At 38.4% G+C, this 20,983-nt stretch overlaps 1 protein-coding gene across 1 annotated transcript; it reads left to right on the top strand.

The window, feature by feature from the left end:
- The first annotated feature begins 14 nt into the window (after window positions 1-14).
- On the top strand, window positions 15-19,964 carry LOC139737964 (NEDD8-activating enzyme E1 catalytic subunit-like). Its single transcript, XM_071648632.1, has 15 exons — window positions 15-129; window positions 1,144-1,258; window positions 3,525-3,605; window positions 4,114-4,196; window positions 5,770-5,850; window positions 6,394-6,437; window positions 7,613-7,677; window positions 8,445-8,603; window positions 10,418-10,520; window positions 11,304-11,417; window positions 13,546-13,636; window positions 14,256-14,337; window positions 15,303-15,403; window positions 18,143-18,261; window positions 19,556-19,964. The coding sequence occupies exons 1-15, from the start codon at window positions 116-118 to the stop codon at window positions 19,645-19,647; spliced, it is 1,344 nt and encodes a 447-aa protein (XP_071504733.1). The 5' UTR covers window positions 15-115; the 3' UTR covers window positions 19,648-19,964.
- The last annotated feature ends 1,019 nt before the right edge of the window (window positions 19,965-20,983 follow it).

The raw sequence follows: 20,983 nt of genomic DNA, 5'->3' as shown, positions 1-20,983 counted from the left end.
ACCCACTGGCACTCAGTCGATGAGGTTGCAGATAGCGAATAGTTCCTTAGAAACAACTTTAAGCGACAGAAAAAGCTAAGCTAGCTGGAGACCTTTAGAAGGAAGTTAAAGAAATATGGCAGAAGAACCGTGAGTTGATGATATAACTTATATTATCCCTGCATTGCATTGATGTGAAGTAGCATCTAGATCTAGCCATTATTGAACAGTCCCATCTGTTGTCATGTATGTTGGTGTGTGAGTGCACCGACATTATAATGCAAATGGGCTTCTCTCAAGAGCTGAGCTCAGCTGAGTGAGGTGAGTAGGGAAATTTAGTGTTTGGCTGCTCTACAGATTGATTATGAGTGTCACAGTCCACACCCCACCGATTGAGAGCTCACATTAAAACTTGTCTTTTCGACCAATTGAATATGTTTGATTATTGCATTTTACGGTAGCCTAGGCCTACCCCAAATACGTGAAACGTCTCTTTAAACTGTATAACGTTAGGCGCCTGAGTCATAGTGTTAGTGTTAGTGTTAAAACCAGTCGCATCTACTCTAGATATTCAGATAACCGAATCAAAATCTAAATCTTATTTTGAATGTTACTGTAATGTTGCCATGTTTCAACTTTCATTAATCAACCATCTAATCAATCAATTTACAAGGTCTGCAAGAATCTTCAGGAAGCAGAACCTGAGCTTTTCAGAGTAACAAATCCAGATCCAGATCCAGAATAAACAGAAGAAGAAGAGACTTTACCATAGAAAGGCGTAGATTCTGGATCTGATTCTGATTCTGATTCTGAATGAATGTGAATGCACACATACATCAGCCAGAGCAGATATTCTAGAGTATGTTAGGTGGTATATTGAATATCTAGGAAGTTTTAGCAGCTTACAATAGCAAGTCACTCCCAAGTACACATCAACCTCCTGAGCATTATATTGCACACTCTCACAGCTGTAATATCTAATGTTCAACATACACTGTCAAACTGTGAAACTCTGAATGTCATCATATATGTCACAGGGAGCAACATATTTCTGTTTTCTTCCTTTATTTTTATGAAGAAATTGGCCAAAATATAACAGTACAGGTAACAAATGGGCCCCAGTAATTATATTGGCTAATATATTATGTTTGCTTGTTTTTACAGAATGACAGTAGATGATAACGATGCAGCAGAGTGGCCAGGACGTTGGGACCACATCAAGAAACTTCTTGAGCGATCTGGTCCATTTGCTACTCCAGAGTTTGAACCTAGCCCAGAGGTGAGATGGGCCACCTTCAGGCGCTTATCAAATGTCAGTGAGCTGGTAGATACTCCTTGCAGGCAATTGATCTGAAAGGGAATCAGCAGTGGAATACAGGGATGATTTCTGGCAACTAATATATCCAACAGAAAGCCATTGTTATCTGTCCTTTGACCAGCTGATTAAAGATGAGATGCATTAAATACATGTACACCAGTATGTAAAATTTTGCTTATTTCAAACAAGAAATCCCTTCCTTTTTAGCTCACCTGAGCTGAAGGCTCAAGTGAGCTATTGCGATCGTTCTTCGTCCGGCATCCGTCGTGCATCGTGGTGGCATGCGCCATACGTAAACTTTTTACATTTTCATCTTCTTCTTGAAAACCCCAAAACCAATTTCCACCAAACTTGGCAGGTGGCATCCCTAGGGGGTTAGGATCTCAATTTGTTAAAATGGGCACCATGCCCCGCCCAGGGGGCCCCCAGGGGGGCCCAAAGCCCCCCAAATTAACCCTAACTAGGCTGGGGGGGGGGAGCCTCCGAGGCCCCCCCCCCGACATTCCGCGCGATGTATCGCAATCGCAAAAAGCTATCGCCGCGACGTTTCATGATTTTTTTCTTTCGAGTCTCCCGCATCTTTTGACACTAAATTTGCGATGCCCGGGCGCGTGGTTCCGAAGTTATGCATAAATATGTACATGCATGTCAGACCAAAAATTGCTCAAAAACGTGAATTCGTGTACAATTTCAATGCAAACTGTGCTTACAGGCAAATTTCATAAAAGCATGATTATTTTGGTGTTTTATTGATTAAAATCAATGAATAACATATTTTCTTGTTCGGAGCGATGTCATGGACAAATTTCATCGAAAAAACAATGAAAAACATAAAGTCGAAAAAACAGAAATACATAAGAAATTCAAAAAACAATAAAATACTAAATAATTTTTTCTGATATCACAATTTTTTTTACAACATTTGCTAAGGACACTAAAAAGAATATTTACACAAAAAATGTGCTTGTTTTGAGCTTTATTTTGTGATTTATACCAAATAGTCTGTTTTCATGCATCATTATGCATAAATTAGCATAATGTAGCATAAATGATAATTTTTTGAAAAATTAACTTCATGGTATTTTAGATTACATCATAGGCAATGTGTGTGCAAATTTTCGTCGCGATCGCGCAGTCGACGGCTGAGATCTGGAGGGGGGGCCAGGGAGGCCCCCCCCCCCCTGGCTCTATCAACTACCTAAATAGCCCGGCCTAGTTAGGGTTAAGGAATCTTTAAAAGTCTCCTTCTCTGGAACCAGAAGTGGTAGAGCTAAGCTAATATTATGAGTTAGTACATTAATGGTTGCAATTTCAAGTTTGTTCATGGCAGATCCAGGAGTGCCCCCCCCCCCCCCGGGGGGAATGGGGAGGTGCAAATTGAGGCTAAAATGTACATTTTCATCTTATTTTTGAAAATGTAATCATGGATTTTCACCAAACTTGGCAGCATCCCTAGGACCTCAATTTGTTAAAATGGGCACCTTGCCCCACCCAGGGGGCCCCAGGCGGCCCAAACCTCCCAAAATTAAGGAATCTTTAAAAATCTTTTTCTCTAGAACCAGAAATGATAAGAGCTAAAATTGATACTAATGGGGAGGGGGTCCAAATTTGGTCCCTAATTTTACATTTTCATCTTCTACTTTCAAATGCCTGGTCAAATTTTAGTAGAGCTGTGTGTGATTTAGATTAGTGATTGCGTGAAAGGTGAACTTGCGATACTCAGGTGAGCACGAGACCCCCGGGTCTCTTGTTTAAGCACTATACAGTTTTTACAGGTTTAAAATGCTAGAGATCTATGTCCCTTACCTTGAAATGAAACATCACTGCATCATCAGACAATAATTAGCTTAGGTCGTATATCGCACCTTTTTCAAATCAAGAAGAGTAGAGTCTGTTAGTCTTTACAGAAAATATTGTTGGAATTTCTGCACTTCATATAGATTATCCAGTTTTCTGTGCCATATTCATAGGATGCAAAGTATATCACTGTTCTAGTTTTCATCAAAACAATTTATAATCTCAACAAAAAAAAAAGGACTACAGTGTCGCAAGGGTATGGAAGTAGGCAGACAAGACTATCTGCCTGAATGCTGAGCATGGTCTGTGAATGATATTATCTTATTACTTTTATTTTCATAAAAATGATGGCAGCTACAGTGCATAGATCTGCAGAGAAGAAATAAATAGTACAGTACCATTGATCATCTTTCCTCCATACTCTTTACAGCTTCTTGGCATCATGCTGGAACATCTGAGAGTACTGGTAATAGGAGCTGGAGGACTTGGATGTGAAATCCTCAAAGATCTGGTGAGTGAATGAGTTTAAAAGTACAATCACAAGTAGGTGCACTCTCATCCAGAAAGATTCTCTGTTTATTTCATGTATTTCATCCTTGAGATAGTTGCCAAAAATTAATACCTCATTGATAATATAAATAAATGGAGACTAAATGGCAATATCTTACACAACCACTGCACGATAGCAGTATCATATTTAATTTGCCAATGTATAATTTTTTTTTTTTCGATAATCTTTCAATATTAGTGATACATACACACAAATACACACACACACATACACACACTTACTCCAAATGTATATTTTTTTTCTCACTCTCAAAGTAGTGTTAGACTAGCTAACCAATAGAATGAACGAATGAGTAGATCCCAATTCAACGCAGGGGAATGTTTTGAAAATGAATTCTACTGTTTGAGACACGTCAAGCATAAGGCTTGACTATAATGTATTTTTTCATCTAGGAAAACACAAAGGACCAATCAAATTCATAGATCTTTACTTTTCTCATGCTTTGCAGGCCCTCAGTGGATTCCGCCAAATTGATGTCATTGATATGGACACAATAGATTTGTCAAATCTTAATCGACAGTTTCTCTTCAGGTGAGTTGCTGAATCTTCTTTGGAACAGTTAAAATGCATCTGTTGATACGTATGTTTATCTAAGGCTTGAGTTGTTTTGTTTTCTTTATTTTGTCATTGTGAAAATAGTGTGAAGGTAGGAGACAAAAACTATCAGGTATATAGTTTGATGTCTTGGTGCTTGGAATGATTTCAATCACTGTCGAGTCACTTTCTTTTGGTTACCTCTGATACAGATGTAAACATATACCAAGGTATAGATTAATGCACACCAAGACTGAACAGCTACCTGAGCTTACTTCTTACCGCTGAACTTTTCTTATGCAACTTTAACCACTGTCTAGCAGACATGGATTGACCCATCAAAAGTGAATTAGAAAGATTTTTTGTTGTCCTTGACCTTTTTTAAATCCAGATTTTTTTTTTTTTAATTCATTTTAGTGACTGTCCTTTTACTGATGAAACTACTAATTAGGCAGGGCAAAATAGACAAAGAAGGTGAGCTTGATTAGATCAATGGTTATTTCAGCTATTCTATTTCTTGAAATAGAGTGCTTGATATAGCTTGGATGTTGAAAAAGGGACATGTGATGATACAGGAAATATCGTTTGCATTCACATTTTGGCAGCAGTTAAGAGAGACTTGCATAAAGTATGTAAGACTGATGCTGTCGTAATACATAATGAATGGTACAGTTGAACCTCTCGTATCCGGACAAGTCGGGACCGGGGCTCATCCGGATAAGGGATTTGGCCGGATACGGGAGACTCAATGCTTTATACATGTACATATACATACACATGTACTGATGTAGCCCATTGTAGTACCACATGTAGTAATGTGTATACTGCAACCTTTTCATTGTTACACTCAGTAACAGACCCCAAAATAGAGGTTCGTGTTTGCAAGAATGAAATCATTTTCTTTTATAAATTCTTGGGATGATTTACCTAAATAATTATTAAGAAATGTATCAAGTAGATCTTGAAAATAAACAGTACGAGTCGACGAAATTACGCTTCAAAATGCGATGATTTGGGGATGTTTGGGGATGTTAAAATGTCTGAAGGTAAGCAATTTGGAAGGAAACTTGATGTAATGTATGTTAATCATGTTGGAAGTAATATGTAATTCATGTGTGTTTGTGTAGGAGTTCTCAAGGAGTTGGGAATCCCCCTTTCCTCCCGTAATTATAAAAAAAAAAAAAAAATCACGGCGAGATTGCGTCCGTATAATAGAGAGATCCGGATAAAGGGAGGCCGGATAAGAGAGGTTCAACTGTAATTCATAAATTGTGGTGAGGCACTAAGCATCCTGTAAGCACGATTTAGTTAGCCAGAGGTAGTTTCTTATAACTACATCTTCCAATTGAAATTCATTATTGCTGTTCACACCAAGTGATTTTCACTTCTTCGTATCAAATAAAATGTAGGTTGCTCAATGCACATATGTGAATGACAAGAATTCAGCTAACATTTTAACAGTAAGATAAGTAAACAAACATAGGCTTACAGGGAGATTTGCATATTTGTATGCCCATCAAATATACGGAATTATCTCTTCATTCTCATTTGACTTTCCACTTGCCACCAGGACCAAAGATGTGGGGAAAGCTAAGGCCACCTGTGCAGCAGACTTCATCAACAACAGAGTCGCCGGATGCAATGTTACTCCGTATCCTTTTATACCCTTGGTGTAGAGAAGCAGAGTGTATTGTGCCAAAAGCTTTCCATGTAGAAACAATGTGCTATTAGGTCTGAGCAAAATTAGTAGCCACTTGGTATTACTGTCCTTGGTGTTTATGAAGTAAAGGATGTTCGTCATTGATTTAGAGTGCTCCTAAGAGCATGTTCTGTATGTTTCACTGATACTTACAAGTTCATATAAGGAGAGAGAACAGGGAGACATATGGGATTGGCTGAGAAAAGGCAATGTAGATGTGCAGAGTGTGCTATTGTCAGAGTGTTTGTAGAGAGCAAAAATCAAGGACAAATTTGGGTCTTCGTCATGGACAGGGAAGGCATGGCCACCGTAACATACACTTGTCGGTAGATGTTAGTGGGGCATTTTTATTGGCCATGCAGAACTTTCCCACCTTATTGCCTCCTATGACATAGAAATTACAATGTAATTTAAAAGAAATGCTGATAGCATTCATCAATACACTCATCATTTTTGTTGAAAATCTGACACACCCTTAACTCATCTTGTCATCAGTCATTTCAAAAGGATAGAGGACTTTGATGAAACATTTTATAGCCGTAAGTATACTTGATCAAATCAAAATAAACCAGAATCCTTGATTCAGAAAATAGACTGGCACCCCATACTCACATTGACTGTGATAAATGCAAAGTCAAATCAAACAAAAGGAATCAGTGTACTTTAAATAAGATCAGACATAGAATTAGAGGTTTAGAGAATATTTCAAGTTTGTCAAGTTCCCAGGAAACAGTAATATCAGGTGACACCATGCAAATCAGATTTGGTGTTAGTATCATCATTTTGCAGCCTCCTCACTGTTTCCTTTGTTAATCTTTTTTTTAAAGAAAAATTATTATAAAAATTGTTTTGTGCTCACACATTGATTTAGCATCTATGCCTCCTCCCCCATACAGGTCACCATTTGCTAAGCTACTACTGCTGTACACTGCTGTACACAGGATCTGATTTTATTCCCACCCCCCCTCAAAAAAAAAAATATATATACAGTAGTGGTGCACTTTTTTTTTTTTTTTTTGGCCTACAACTGTATGAAAGAGACATCAGTGAGGTAGTGCACCAGTGCATCTTATTTGCATATGTGATCATGACCAATATCACTGTTTCTTTTTATTTTCTTTGTCTGCTTTGAATGAAAGTGCTACAGCCCTGTGTGCTGTAAGTTAAGTCCACTTCAACATGGAGTTGGGGTTTGAAACTCCTCTACCTTCTTCATGTGATGCTTTGTTTCAAAAGGCTGAATAAGAACAACGCAAAAAGCCAAATAAGGTGAAATTGAGAGTTAGCAGTTATTAAATGGAAACTTCTGTGATCCCTAGCATTCATTCCCATATCCCCACGTTGATTTATATCCTTTGGGTTTATGTCATGTTTACTAAAGATTCTGACTCTACAAGCATTGAGAATTAAGGGGTTTGGGGGACAAACACCAAACTGAGGCCTTCCATAGCTCAGTAGGTAGAGCACTGGTCTCGCATTCTTGAGGTATCGGGTTCCAATCCTGATGGAACCCCATTTTCTTTGCTGAATTTTCGTCACAAAAAAGGATAATCTTTAAAAGAATGCTAGAGTGCTGAGAGTTATTAATAACAAGTAGACATTTAACAAGAGCTTACTAGTATCTGTTACTGTGCTTGAGCAATCTATCTATTTTTCATCTCTCTCTCATCATTCAAACAAACTCACAAATGCTTTTTTTTTTCTCTCATTGCAGAATTTCATCTCATCATTTGTGGTTTGGATTCTATTGTAGCAAGGCGCTGGATGAATGGCATGCTGGTAAGTTTGATTATGCCTGAAAAAAAAGTCTGCCTTTTGTGATTTCTTTTATGATTAAACCATCATAAAATTGCTTCTCTATGGTGGAAAAATGCTCCACATACAAATGTAGAAGTTTCTATGGAATGAAGGCATTAAGTCAGATCCATTGTTCATTTTGGGGGTTCTTTTAGGACCACATGCTTTTTACTTCTTTTTTTTTTAATCAATTATTTCCTCTTTAAATACCCTTCCCATTCAGCAATAGCCCATACATGTCATTAAAAAACCTCACCCTTGGCTGTTGATTTAAAATACTCAACTCAAGCATTCTTTGCAACTGATTGACAAACATCTCGATGAAAGAATTTCATGAATTTGAATCTTAAGCATTCTTTGTCTTTCCATTTCTCTCTGGCGCCAATGAATTTCAGTCGTCAAAAAAAAAAAGTGAATTTAAGATGACATTTTACTGTAATTCAGTTTCATATGAGATAACCAAGGAGTTATCAGTTTGTGTCACATTACAAATATTTATGCCAGCTTGGAACATGGCATTCCTGTTAGATAGATGTGAGATTGATGAAGCATGACTAATTGTAGAATTGTAAATTATGTTGCAGACTGTCATCTTGTATATCATTATACCTGCCATTAAATCAATTTTCGTTCTTTTTCCCCGATCTGATTTCATGTTTCATAGTCTCCAGTTTCTTCACCTGTGCACACCTAGGGCCCTAAATATATATAATTAACTTTATCTGATCATTGCGGTCTGTTTTTCCCAGCTAAGCATGATAAGTTATGACGAAGACGGGAACATGGATCCCAACACCGTGAAGCCGATGATTGACGGGGGCACGGAGGGGTTCAAGGGAAATGCCAGAGTCATTATACCAGGGACCACACCTTGCATCGAGTGCACGCTTGACCTCTACCCTCCACAGGTAGGTTCATGGGTCACTGCAGCCAAATCTACCAATCCTCTCCAACGATGGTTCCCAGCTATTATGAGATCAATGATTTTTAATATCTAGGCTTTATGTGGCTGACTCCATGAAGGACTTGTACCAAGGCAATTGTGTTTTGAGTTTTGTAAATGTTATGTTTTGATATGGAAATAAATGAATGAATGAATGAATGAAAGGACTTCACGACTTGCAAAGCACAAGCTTGGAATGCATGTAGCAGACTGCATCCCATCTGGCAGTTAAACATTTCAAATACTACAAACTTGCCTTTTTCAGAGCTCGTGTTGAAAGCGTACTCTCATGTGAATCCGAGACATGGACCATAAAAAAAGATCCTGCTGGACTTACTGGATGGCACATCCAACCCCACTTCTAGTGAGAGTGCAGAATATCAGTTGGAGAGAATACAAAATGAAAGAGGAGATCTATGGAGATATTCAAATCAATTTAATTCAGTTCAATTCAGTTCATTTCAATTCAATTCAATTCAAATTTATTTTAATTTGTCAACAAAAACATAGCATATTCCACCCATTTCTTATATTGTAGCTAGTCACAAAACACAATTTGCTGGTCACCATTTTTGTGCCAGGGAGTATATCATATCTGATTTCATTTCCTTGAGCCTACGCTGACCGTACAGAGAAAGAAGACCTCTGGACTATATTAATTGCACTGTACGAGATGTTGGGCATGAATTAGCCGACATGCAAACACTGCATGATAGACAGAGATACTTAGCCTGGCATATTGTAAAACATGATATATTTGTGGCATGAAATTTTCGCGAATCGGAGCCGATGGCCTTCTTCGCAGCATGAAATTTTTGCAAATTGCCGCTGACATTCAATGCATATAATGTAGACAAGAACTTTCGTATGCATTTTAATTTCGCGAATCGTAGCTCACGAAATTCGCGAAATTTAAATGCACGCGAACATTCCTTGTTTTACAGTAGTTTACTGGGTCTCCGATGAGTCTGTGAATTGGTAGTAGTAGTAGTAGTAGCCAAATAGAAGGGGACCTTGATGAGCAGCAAACCAGGCAGCATGGTACATCCATACACACCAGAAAATGAGTGAATGATGATGACTCCTTTGCAGTTCATTCCAGGAAAGTAGCAGTAATGAACAAAAACATAGTATGAACTTCGCATATTGTGCCAAACGCAAGATATGAATTGATGCGTGCGCATGGGTACATCGTGTAGTGAAACACTCATTGGCAAAAGGGAGATACAGTGTATATGTGTCATTTTGCAACCTATATACGGTATGGCTGTTGACATGCATCATATTGGCTTCCATTGATATAAGCCTCGGGTTGATTCGAATGGTTTTGTAGAGCAGTGTAAATGTTTGCTTACAAACAAAAATTGATTATTTCTCTGAAATCAATAAATGAAAGATGAAACTGATTTGAAATACTTATCTTAAATGTCATTGCATCTCTATGCTATTCCAGTGATTTCTTATCAAACTAAAACAAGGTTTCATGTGATTCCTTCTTTAATGAAACTGTAACAGTGGAGATAATACTTTGTATTTCATCATTTTTTTCCCCTTCCTTATAATAAGTTGTAAGTTTTCATTATTCAGTACACAAGACATAGTATAAATTACACTGTGTTTTTCATCAAGATGCCGGAGTTTAATTTATCTGACAAATGCAGAAACGATGATAAACTATTTACCACGATGATGATGATGCATCGTAATCATGCAAATCCTAATTGTGGTATTATACCAGAGGAAAAGTTTCCAGTGATAACTCTTTCCATTCATCGTCAGGTCAATTTTCCCATGTGCACCATCGCCCACACACCCCGTCTCCCAGAGCACTGCATCGAGTACGCCAAGGTACTGCTATGGCCCCAGGAGGAGCCTTTTGGAGGTGAGAGAGACACAGATCATATCCCCAGACTCCCAGGTCAATTCTCATGGGGTGACTGGAAGCTGTTTGGTTATAGTTTGCAAAACTATGCAACAACTGCATCAGTATTGCATATTGAGTAATCCAGAATAATGTCAACATTTATCCTTTTCTACATTAAAGTTTATTTCTTTGTGTATAAGATGAAACAAACATATCTGGAAACAGTTGACAACAACTCCCAATGTTTCAAATGTCCATCAGCTGTGAAGTGTCAATGGAAATTTATTTTTTAATTTCTCAGAAATGCTTCTTTTGTCAGTTAAAGGCATGATTTACCATTTGCAGATGAAAAAGAAACCCAGCATTAGTGCTTTAAAATAGTTCTATTATTAATGTGAGTTAGGGATAGAAACAATCACTGCAAGAATTTGAATCCGTATAATCGATGTTAAGTATTGTTAGATGCACTAAATGTGAACAATAATTATAATAAAAATGTTTCCAGACTAAACCGTCTACAGTTACGGTTTATTGAGAAAAATACTGATATCTCCTTATATTTTAGGCTTTATTGCGAAAATTTTATATGTAGGATGCTTTGTGATACAACAGACCTACACGTATGCATCAAATGTGATATCTTGAAAACATTATTGAATCACTGCTCCCAAAGGTTAACAGGACCCTTGACTTACCTTACATCTGACTTTTATTTGATGTTTGTAGACTTTATCTGTAGTTTGCTATTCCGTTGATGAGTTGACGTTATCTTTTCTTTTCTCTCTTTCTTGCTCCATCTAGCTGGCGTTGGTATCGATGGTGACGACCCCTCCCACATTCAGTGGATCTTTGAAAAGGCCCAGGAGAGGGCGGATCAATTCAACATTGCAGGGGTAACCTACAGGTTAACACAAGGTCAGTCACAATCTTTGTCCACAGATGATGTTTCCATAGCAACCACATTGTGTGTTATGGAGACAGATCTCTTATGTACTGTCCACACAAATTTTTTAAAGCATGTACCAATTTTGTTTTTCCAATCAAGCAAAAACTTCCAGGCAATTACCCAAGTATATAATAGAAGAAAAAGAAAATATAAAAAGGAAAATATATATTTTGGTGCCATCAGATTTATTTTCTGATGATTACACCAATGAAAACTGACAGAGAGCAATAACTTATTGATTTAAGGTTCAATAAAATGTATATTTATGGTAGTAGGAACTATAGCTTTTTTTCATATGGCAAACTCACATTGTGTTTTTATTGTTTCCTTGTTGTTTCCTCTGCCAATTACTTCTTAGGAACCATAGCATTTTGTGATGTAAAAGGCAGCAACACACTGGCAAACTGCATGAAAATAGCCTCTTCAACGACAATGACATTTCGCCCACACATCACCGTTCATGCCATTGTCGTTTGAGAGTAGTGAAATCATAAGGCAGCAGAAGTTGATTTAAGACTACTATTGTACGAGTGTCTAGTTACAGTGTGTGTGTGTGTGTGTGTGTGTATGTGTGTGTGTCTATTTCTGTGTGTCTGTATATGTGAAAATAATGGAAATGAATATATAAATGAACAAACATGAACAGAAATAATGAAGTGAGAGACAGACAGACAGACAGCCAGACAGACTAACAGAAAGGGCAAGGGGGGTAAGTAACAGATGGGTAGACAGATAGACAGACAGACAGAAACAGAGAATTGTGTGTGTGAGAGACAGACACAGACAGAAAGGGAAGAGCGAGATATCAAGAGACAAACAGAGACAGACAGATGTAACGATAGATGTGTGTGTGTGTGTGTGTCAGAGAGAGGGAGAGAGGGAGGGATAGATGGACACACAGACAGACAGACAGACAGAGACCTAAAGATAGATAGGTGTTTGTGTGTGTGTGAGTGTACGCACGACAGTGAGAGATAAACATAGAAAGAAAGAGAGAGATCAATGGACACACAGACAGACAGACAGACAGAAACCTAAGGATAAATATATGTGTGTGTGTGTTTGTGTGTGTGTGAGAGAGAGACAGAGACACAGAAAGAGAGAAAAGTGGGGAACAATCACACATTTTCTTTCATCTCGCTGAAAAAGGATTAGGCAGGGGGAGAGAATTGGAACCATTACTGTACCGTTCCTGCCATCAATGAGAGAATAACTGAATTGAGCACTTCTCACTGTGGGGCAGCAGGAATAATAGCTGTATTCATGCATGCGAGGCAGCAAAGTCGTCATTGGCAGGTGGTGTGATGTTTGCTTTGTGCCTTTTGTGCAACAAGTGGCCATTTATCCACTAAATTGCCATCAATCCACCAATAACTCCTTTTTCCTCTCCCTCCCGCTCGCTTCTGCAGTGAATGGAAAGCTGGAAGTGTTTAAACTCAATTATTGTATTATGCACTCATGCAAACTGAATGAAGGAAAATACTGAAGTATTGTATATGAATGCTTGAGAGTTTATTTTTAATCCGTAAATGTATGTATTTATATACTGTCTTTTTATGCATATTATGTTTATGCATATGTGTATATTGAAAAAATAATATTTACAAACCTACCTACGCGTACCTACATGTACATGTACCTACCTACATGTACATCCGTATAGTGTGTACATTCATACATACTGGTACATGCATACAAAGACGTATGTACACACATACACACACATGCTTACAAGCATACGTACATACATGTACATTCATACATTCAGTACATACGTGTATGCATGCATGCATAAAAGATATTCTTCTACCATTCATTATCAATAAAAAAAAAAAAATCTTACATAATTATAAAGTAAACTATTTTAAAAAATGGAGTGCAGTGCACTTTAGGAGTAAAATGTGGTGATATAGGACGGGAAAGTTGGGCACAAATAACACAGCAGAATGCAAATTTGAGACCTTTTCTTCACTCACAAAGTTACGTGGGTATAAAAGAGAAAGAATCTGTCCAAAGTGACATTAGCATTATTCAAAGGAATAGGAGTGAGAGGCTTATTTTCATCTATTCTCATTTCATTTATCGATATATTTTCAGGAGTTGTGAAGAGAATAATCCCAGCTGTAGCCTCTACCAATGCAGTCATCGCAGCCCAATGTGTCACAGAGGCCTTCAAGATTGCCACAAGGTATGCAGTTACTGTGGTTACTATGGAATCTCCATAAAGCAGCCATTCTTTTTTTTTAAAGTAATAGATGTTGTCAACATTTATGATAACTAAATGTCACGGTTGATCTTCCAAGACCTTAAAATAACTTAAAGTGACCTTTAGGTAATTTGTAATGCCCATTAAATTTAGCTAAAAATGTGCCATTTCTGCCATATTCTTTTTAACAAGTAACGTTTTTACAATTATGGAGTTAGATGATGTGACACATTATGAAATGATTGATATCTGTTCAACAGAGACAAGACGGGAAAAGTTTAGAGGGACTAACATTGAACTGATGATAATGTTTTGTCATATACAAGGTGACAGGCACGTTCAGCCATACAGTTTTTGGTGATAAATGATGAAAGTACTAAAGTAGACTAAAGAATTCTATTCAGGCTAAGTTCTTCTGGAGCATGTTATTGGTTGTGAGAGTCAATTATGTATTAACATTGTCTAATGATGAAATACTTACATGATTTAAATTTATGAAACATGAGTGTGTTAGTGATAACTTTTAGCACACTAATATAATTATGTACCCATATGTTGTTCAGTAGGGTTTGAAATATTTTTATGTTTGTTTTTATTTCAGCTGCTGTTTTCCTTTGAAAAACTACATGGTATTCAATGACACAGATGGCTTATACACTTACACATATGAGGCTGAGAGGAAGGTAAGACACAACAGATGCAGAAAAAGATATATACATGTATATGTAATGAAAGGGATAATTCAGCATCTACATCCATGAAAGGATATCTGTTGCCATGGCAATATTGTGGCTGGGATGCAGTCACTGAACAGGATTTAGGTTAGGGCTTGTGTATTAGAAAATATGCTGAACCGTTCTGTAATCGTGTCAGGCCACCAGCGTTTAAAATGCCTCTGGCTCTCTACTCTGCCCAAAGTGAAGGTAGATACATTCACTGACAGTCTGTACCAACTGACCACCAGTAGAGTGCTTCTGGTCATGCATTCTACCTTCTCATCAGATGATCTTGTACCTATTGATTGTACCATGGTCATTATACCTGCCAGGAAAGAGCAAGGAAACTAGTTTGATATTCATGTGTTCTTTAGTTGCGTTGATAAAGATGTGATAATACCAACAAATACGTGTATGATAAATGCAAGAGTTAGAAAATAATGAGTAAAATAATCTTTCTGTATCCTCTTACATTTCATTAATGGAACATGTTAAAGTCAGTAAACCTTAACCACTTTCCCTGTTTTATATAAAGAAGTAAGAAGTCATTTATTCAATCATACAAAATCTAGCACAAAGGAGAGAATCTGGGGAGAAATTATAATACACACTAGTGAGGCAGTAAGCTGTGAAATACTGCAATAACCAAGTCTTTATTAGAAATTCTGTAGCAGTTTATATTACCTTCGAGTTTACCCCAATACTAATATTCTTACAATGTGAACTTGGCTATTACAAGATCTAGGACTGTAATCTGTTACTGCACATTAAATCAGCTAGCATCAGTGTAGATGGAATATGGCATTACATATAATGTGTCTAGTCTTGTACTGAATAGGCCACCAACTTAATTGTAAAACAATTCTGGCATCAATGCACAGAGAGGAATAGTAGTGTACCGGTGTTGATTACATGACTTGTTTATTCCCCAGGAGGACTGTTTAGCCTGTAGCCAAGCCCCACAGATGCTGGAATTTCCTGAGGATGCCACACTACAAACTTTGGTAGACCACCTGACAGAAAACAACACATTGTGAGTCGTCTAGGGGGAAATCCTGGACTGTCTATGTACATATCTGTGTATATGTTCATTCCAGCTTTTATTTCATTTTCTGTCTTATACTAAAGACAAAATATCGTATTAGCCGGCGTATAGGCCGCAGTTTTTTTCAGAAAAATAAAAATGAAAAGTCGGGGTGCGGCCTTTCCGGCGATAAAACCAAAATTGGTCTCTGCAACCCGGCAAATCGGGATCAGAGCGGCATCAAAGGTTTCAAAGCGGGTACCTCCTGGGCCTACCGCTTCATGACGCGCCACGACCTATCCTTTCGGAGGCGCACCCACATCGCCCAACGTCTCCCCGAAGATCTGGAAGAGAAGACCACCAAGTTCCAGCGGTACGTCATTAAGAAGCGCCGTCAGCACAACTACCCTCTCAGCCAGATTGGCAATGCCGATCAAACGCCATTGACGTTTGATGTACCCAGCAACACAACCATCTCGGCGAAGGGAGAGAAGTCCGTCAGCGTGACAACCACAGGGCATGAGAAAGATCGCTTCACGGTGATGCTTTCCTGCACCGCTGATGGGGGCAAGTTGCCGCCCTACATCATCTTCATGCACAAGACCATCCCCAAGCTACAGTTCCCCCCAGGCGTCATCGTGAGGGCTCAAGAGAAAGGCTGGATGGATCAGGCGCTCGTTGAAGACTGGTTGCGGGTCATCTGGGATCGGCGAGTGGGCGAAAACGCAGCATGCTGGTCTTGGACGCTTTTCGGTGTCATCACACGGCCCTGACGAAGGAACTGCTGAAAGACAGCAACACCGACCTCGTGATGATCCCCGGAGGCATGACATCCGTCCTACAACCACTTGACGTCCGCGTGAACAAGTCCTTCAAAGATGGCCTACGGAAATGCCGGTCAGACTGGATGATCGAAGGGGAGAAGTCCTTCACCAAGGGCGGCAGAATGAAGAAGGCCGATCTCACCACAATCTGCGGCTGGATCAAGAAGGTTTGGGATGAGTTGCCTCCCTCAATCATCCAGCGAGCATTCATGAAATGCAGCATCAGCATCGACCTCGACAGCTCTCAGGATGACCTTCTCTGGGAGGATGAGATGGGGGAGTCAGACGACAGCGGAGACAGCGACGACGACTTGGCCTACCACGATGACGAAGAGCTACGGCGTGTCTTCACAGAAAGCAGCGCCGAAGAGTTTGAGGGCTTTCAAAAGCCCTGTCACACCCCAACGGCCTTTTGTAAGGCCACACATATTCAAGAAAGAATAAGTTTATGAGTCCAAAGAAAGCATTACACTACACATTTCATTTTATTTTCGGTCAATAACAATACACACACACACAAAAAAAAAAATCGTTAAAAAAAATTGTTATAAATCCTTTTTTAAATTAATTTCTTTCCTTCACAGGTTTTGGAGACTTACCGGTATTCAATATTCAACTCTTTCTCGCCAAAATTTAATATGACGCATCTTCATCAATTTCATTCAAATTCAGTTCACACCTTCAAGTCTATTTTTGCAGTTTCATTTCAGGGTCAACAATGAAAGTATTGTTTTTAGCTTGAGATTTTATTAACTTACAGTGCTAAATCCAAACACCTGCCCGACGCTTAAGAATATTACGCATTTCACTGGAATTCATTCACGGTCGTTTCACAACGTAAAATTTATCTTTTTCATTTCTCTCATTTCTCATTTCTCGTTTCCACTTCTCTCAGTTCCATTCCCGGGATCCCCAAACGCTTGTGACATCGGCATTCTCAAACGTTCATGCGTCACATTAACATCCTTATCATCTCTCAGATTCAATCACATTCGAATCACAACATTCACTGACGCTCCGGACATCGGCATTGTACATTCACACGTCCACACGATGTGGAATTTCCGCACGCACATTTGCGTGCTTTTATTCTGTCTTCTGGTCTTCCTTCCATTTCCCACCTCGGAGCTTCAAAACTCAATGGACTGATTTTAAACCTGTAAAAGCAACGAGAGAAAGGTTATCAATATACGTAAAATCAATGTCCAATTAAGGTGTAATTTCTTCTTTTTTTCCGTGCATTTTTTTTTTTCGTGATTTTTTTTTTTTCGTGATTTTTTTCCGTGATTTTTTTTTCTTTTTATTTTGCGTTGCGCAAATCGGGGATGCGGCTTATATGGCGCTGCGGCCTTTGCGCCGGCGAATACGGTATTTGAATGTGGCAGTTATTACCAAATAATGGTTTTGATATATACTGTAGATTCTTGTTCTTGTTCTGTTGATATAACAGATGAGGTAGAGAGATCATTTGCCAAGATGACTAGTTTATGATACACATGACCGACAACAGATGGTGCCAGGAAAAGAATCCACACAAGATATCCACTGTTTTCTTCTCTGCTTGCATCATCTGAATAACAGCAGCTCTGTTAACTTCAAAGGCCTTTGTGCCTTGTGTACTCTGGTGCCTGTTCCAAAGAACACTGAAATTACAATCATGTGTTACGGCATAGCCATTTTTTTCTGCACAAAATTAAAATTCTTGTTTGTTTTAGTTGTTTTTCAAAGCTACGTTGTAATACAGCAAAAAGAACACTAGTACAACTAATTTTTTGTTTTAGCAAAGTCTATTTTCCAACATAGAAGTTTTGATTCGGCACATCATCAATTAATACTTTCATTGTTTTTGTAGTTGATTTTGCAGTGAAGATATTTTTCATGCTGTAAATGTTATGTTTGTCATACTATTTCATCCCTTACGCAGACAAATGAAGGCACCAAGTATTACGACCACAATGAATGGCAGGAATAAAACTTTGTACATGCAGAGTGTGGAGGCTATCAGGAAGAAAACCAAGGAGAATTTACCCAAGAAACTCACAGGTAATGTAAGAGTATGTAATCCTAAAATAATCCATATGGTTGCCAGTGTTTTAACACCAAGGCAAATCTTCTTCGCTTGATGTGGAATTAGTGAAAACTAAGAGCTTTACCTACAAGTCAAGGAATAAGAGGGTAGTAATTGTATGAAGTATGATACTAATGAAGCCAACGCTCTTGCACATTAGCCACCAGAAGGTGTGTAAGATGCATTCTACTGTATAAGCCATTATTTTTGCGAGGGTTTAATTTTCACGAATTTCACGAATTACTGTTGAACCGCGAATTTAACAACACATGAAAATGTTGCCATGCACTAGTGTGATAGAACACTTCCAATAGCCTTGGTGTCAATTCGCGAAAACAACACCTGGAGAAAATGTCCGTTACCTGATTCGCGAAAATATCTGTACGCGAAAATAACAGCTTATACAGTATATGAAAGGGTACCCATAATTGTAATGATATTATGGTATATGAACTATCGGTACTATGTAAGGATGCACCCCTTGCATATATCACATTGCACTTACTATGTATTTACAAAGTTTTTCCATACTGGAATATACTTTGTTAGTTTTGGTTAGGAAAATCATAGGAATAGAAGTACTGTAAAATAAGGAATGTTCACGTGCATTGTACATTTTGCAAATTTCACAACAGCCAACATTTCCAAAATTAAAATGCATGCAAAAGTTCTTGTCTACACTATGTGCATTGAATGCCAGTGGAAATTTGCGAAAATTTCATGCTGCACAAAAGGCCGGCTGTTCCAATTTGTGAAATTTTACAGTACATCTTTTACCTGGTGTATGTAGTGCAGGGTCGAATGCATCACAAAATGGGCCTGTTATGATTGATTGATTTAATCATCTTCAGCCATGATTCTGTTTTCATTCTTCTTGTAACACAGGTCATATAATGTATGTGCGCATTCATGGAATTGGCTTTATTACTCCTTCATTTTTTTTTAAATGGAAAAAATTGATTCCATTGTGGCTCGTGCACTAAGATCGAAAGCCATAACAGTAATGTGTATGACAAAGGAAGTAGAACGCACCAGTAGATATGGACATGGAATGGTGGGTATTCTGCACAAGTTCACAGGTGTGGATTAAATTTATCAAATGGGTCAAAGCATTTGTGATCACTGATGTACTTGACACTATTATCCAGTTTGAATGATTACATTTTGTCTTAGCACCATTTATTTGTAGAGAGATTGAATTGTCCAATATGTAGAAATGTTGCCCATTCATTCTATTTCCTTCTGTACCTTTTGCTATCTGTTCAACAGATCTAGGGTTATCAACTGGCCAGGAGCTGGTCATCGCCGATGCCACAACCCCCAACTCACTCGTCTTCAGTCTCAAACTGGTACCCAAATGAGGCATCGAAGAGTCCCTTCCGCATATAAATAGGAGCGTCGAGTTGTACTCCCGAGTAAGCACAAAATGGTGCAGTACTGCTGGATCCCAAGACTTGGACTTATTTCCCGTAAACTGGGCTCTAGTCTACAAGTCGGACCTTGATATGTGTGTGTTTCAAATGACTGCAAATAGCATGGAAGCATGGAGTGCATGGAAGTGTAAAGTGATGGATGACACTTGCAAAATACATGGCATTATCAATTTATGTGTCTGTAACTTATCAGGAATGACTTGAAGATCCTCCATAAGGTACATCCGTGTAGGCTGTAACCCATCGAGAAGGGCAAATTTATTAATCATGTAGGTTTATACAATGTTCGTTGAACACTTATAAAAGCATTCTTTTTTTTTTCTGGTTTTCATGGGCAGGATATAATATCTTTCTGCATACCAACTGGTTTTTGTTCCACTGCCCCAATGATTTGGGTTGCCCATCCATCAGTTCATCCACTCCTTCCGTTTATGCATATCCTAGTCCCACCCTTGTAACCCCATCACACTATCTCCTGAAGTTAGAACCAACACACTTGGATAACATGTCATTTATGCAGTACACGTACATACCGCGGATTATACTGTAGACATGTATAAAGTTCATTTTAAATGTCAATGAACTTTGCAAGAGGCTTCTTATTTTTGCGACAGCTCTGAAAATCACTCGAGACATTATAGTGAAAGTAATGTCTGTGTTCATATTAGCAAATCATCGGTATTGGTGTTGGAGTAAAATGTTTATCCTCAAAACACACTCTCAACAGAAAGACTGTTTGAATATGGAAGAAGGAATTCATTTCTGCATTGCTACAGGGTGCCACTTACTGTTGTGAGCATATTTTGTGGAAGTCACAAAAAAATGATAAGCTTTGCAAAAGATTTTTAGTGAAAGTAACTTTATGTAAAACTGAAGGGAATTCTATGCAAGGCACTCCACAGCTGTCATGTGACTGGAACAGCTACTTTAGATGCCTGCAAGGCTTGAGTAAAGAAGAGTTGTGGTCTTCATGTTTGTCCACTTTTGTCAGAATTTTTGACTGATCCATTGGATATGAATCTGTGTTTACGTGGAGGGTAACCATCTCTTCATGGTAAAGTCACCTCTAAAAGGAGAGACTTGTACCAGGTATTGTGATAGCTAGCAGACACACACTAATACAACAGTGTGATAAATTGTATTGGGTTGTGGACCAAAGAACAAGGAAGCAAATGTTGGGGATGAGCTTTTGTGCCATTCGTAGAAAGAGAATACATGTCTGTGCCAGTAATTTCCTGGCAGTTTAGAAAAGTTGAGAAACAGG

This window comes from Diadema antillarum, unplaced genomic scaffold (assembly GCF_040938485.1).
Source record: "Diadema antillarum isolate AM-2024a unplaced genomic scaffold, OU_Dant_1.0 seq00000717_RagTag, whole genome shotgun sequence".
In the NCBI taxonomy this organism is placed as follows: Eukaryota; Metazoa; Echinodermata; class Echinoidea; order Diadematoida; family Diadematidae; genus Diadema; species Diadema antillarum.
Note: the sequence above shows the minus strand (reverse complement) of the source record. Positions and strands in the feature narration are given on the sequence as shown.

Excerpts from the sequence above, each read along its gene's own strand:
- LOC139737964 (XM_071648632.1), top strand. Across the intron at positions 6,438-7,612 it reads TGATGAAACATTTTATAGCC|AATTTCATCTCATCATTTGT; the intron begins GTAAGTATACTT and ends CTCTCATTGCAG. Across the intron at positions 15,404-18,142 it reads CTGACAGAAAACAACACATT|ACAAATGAAGGCACCAAGTA; the intron begins GTGAGTCGTCTA and ends TCCCTTACGCAG.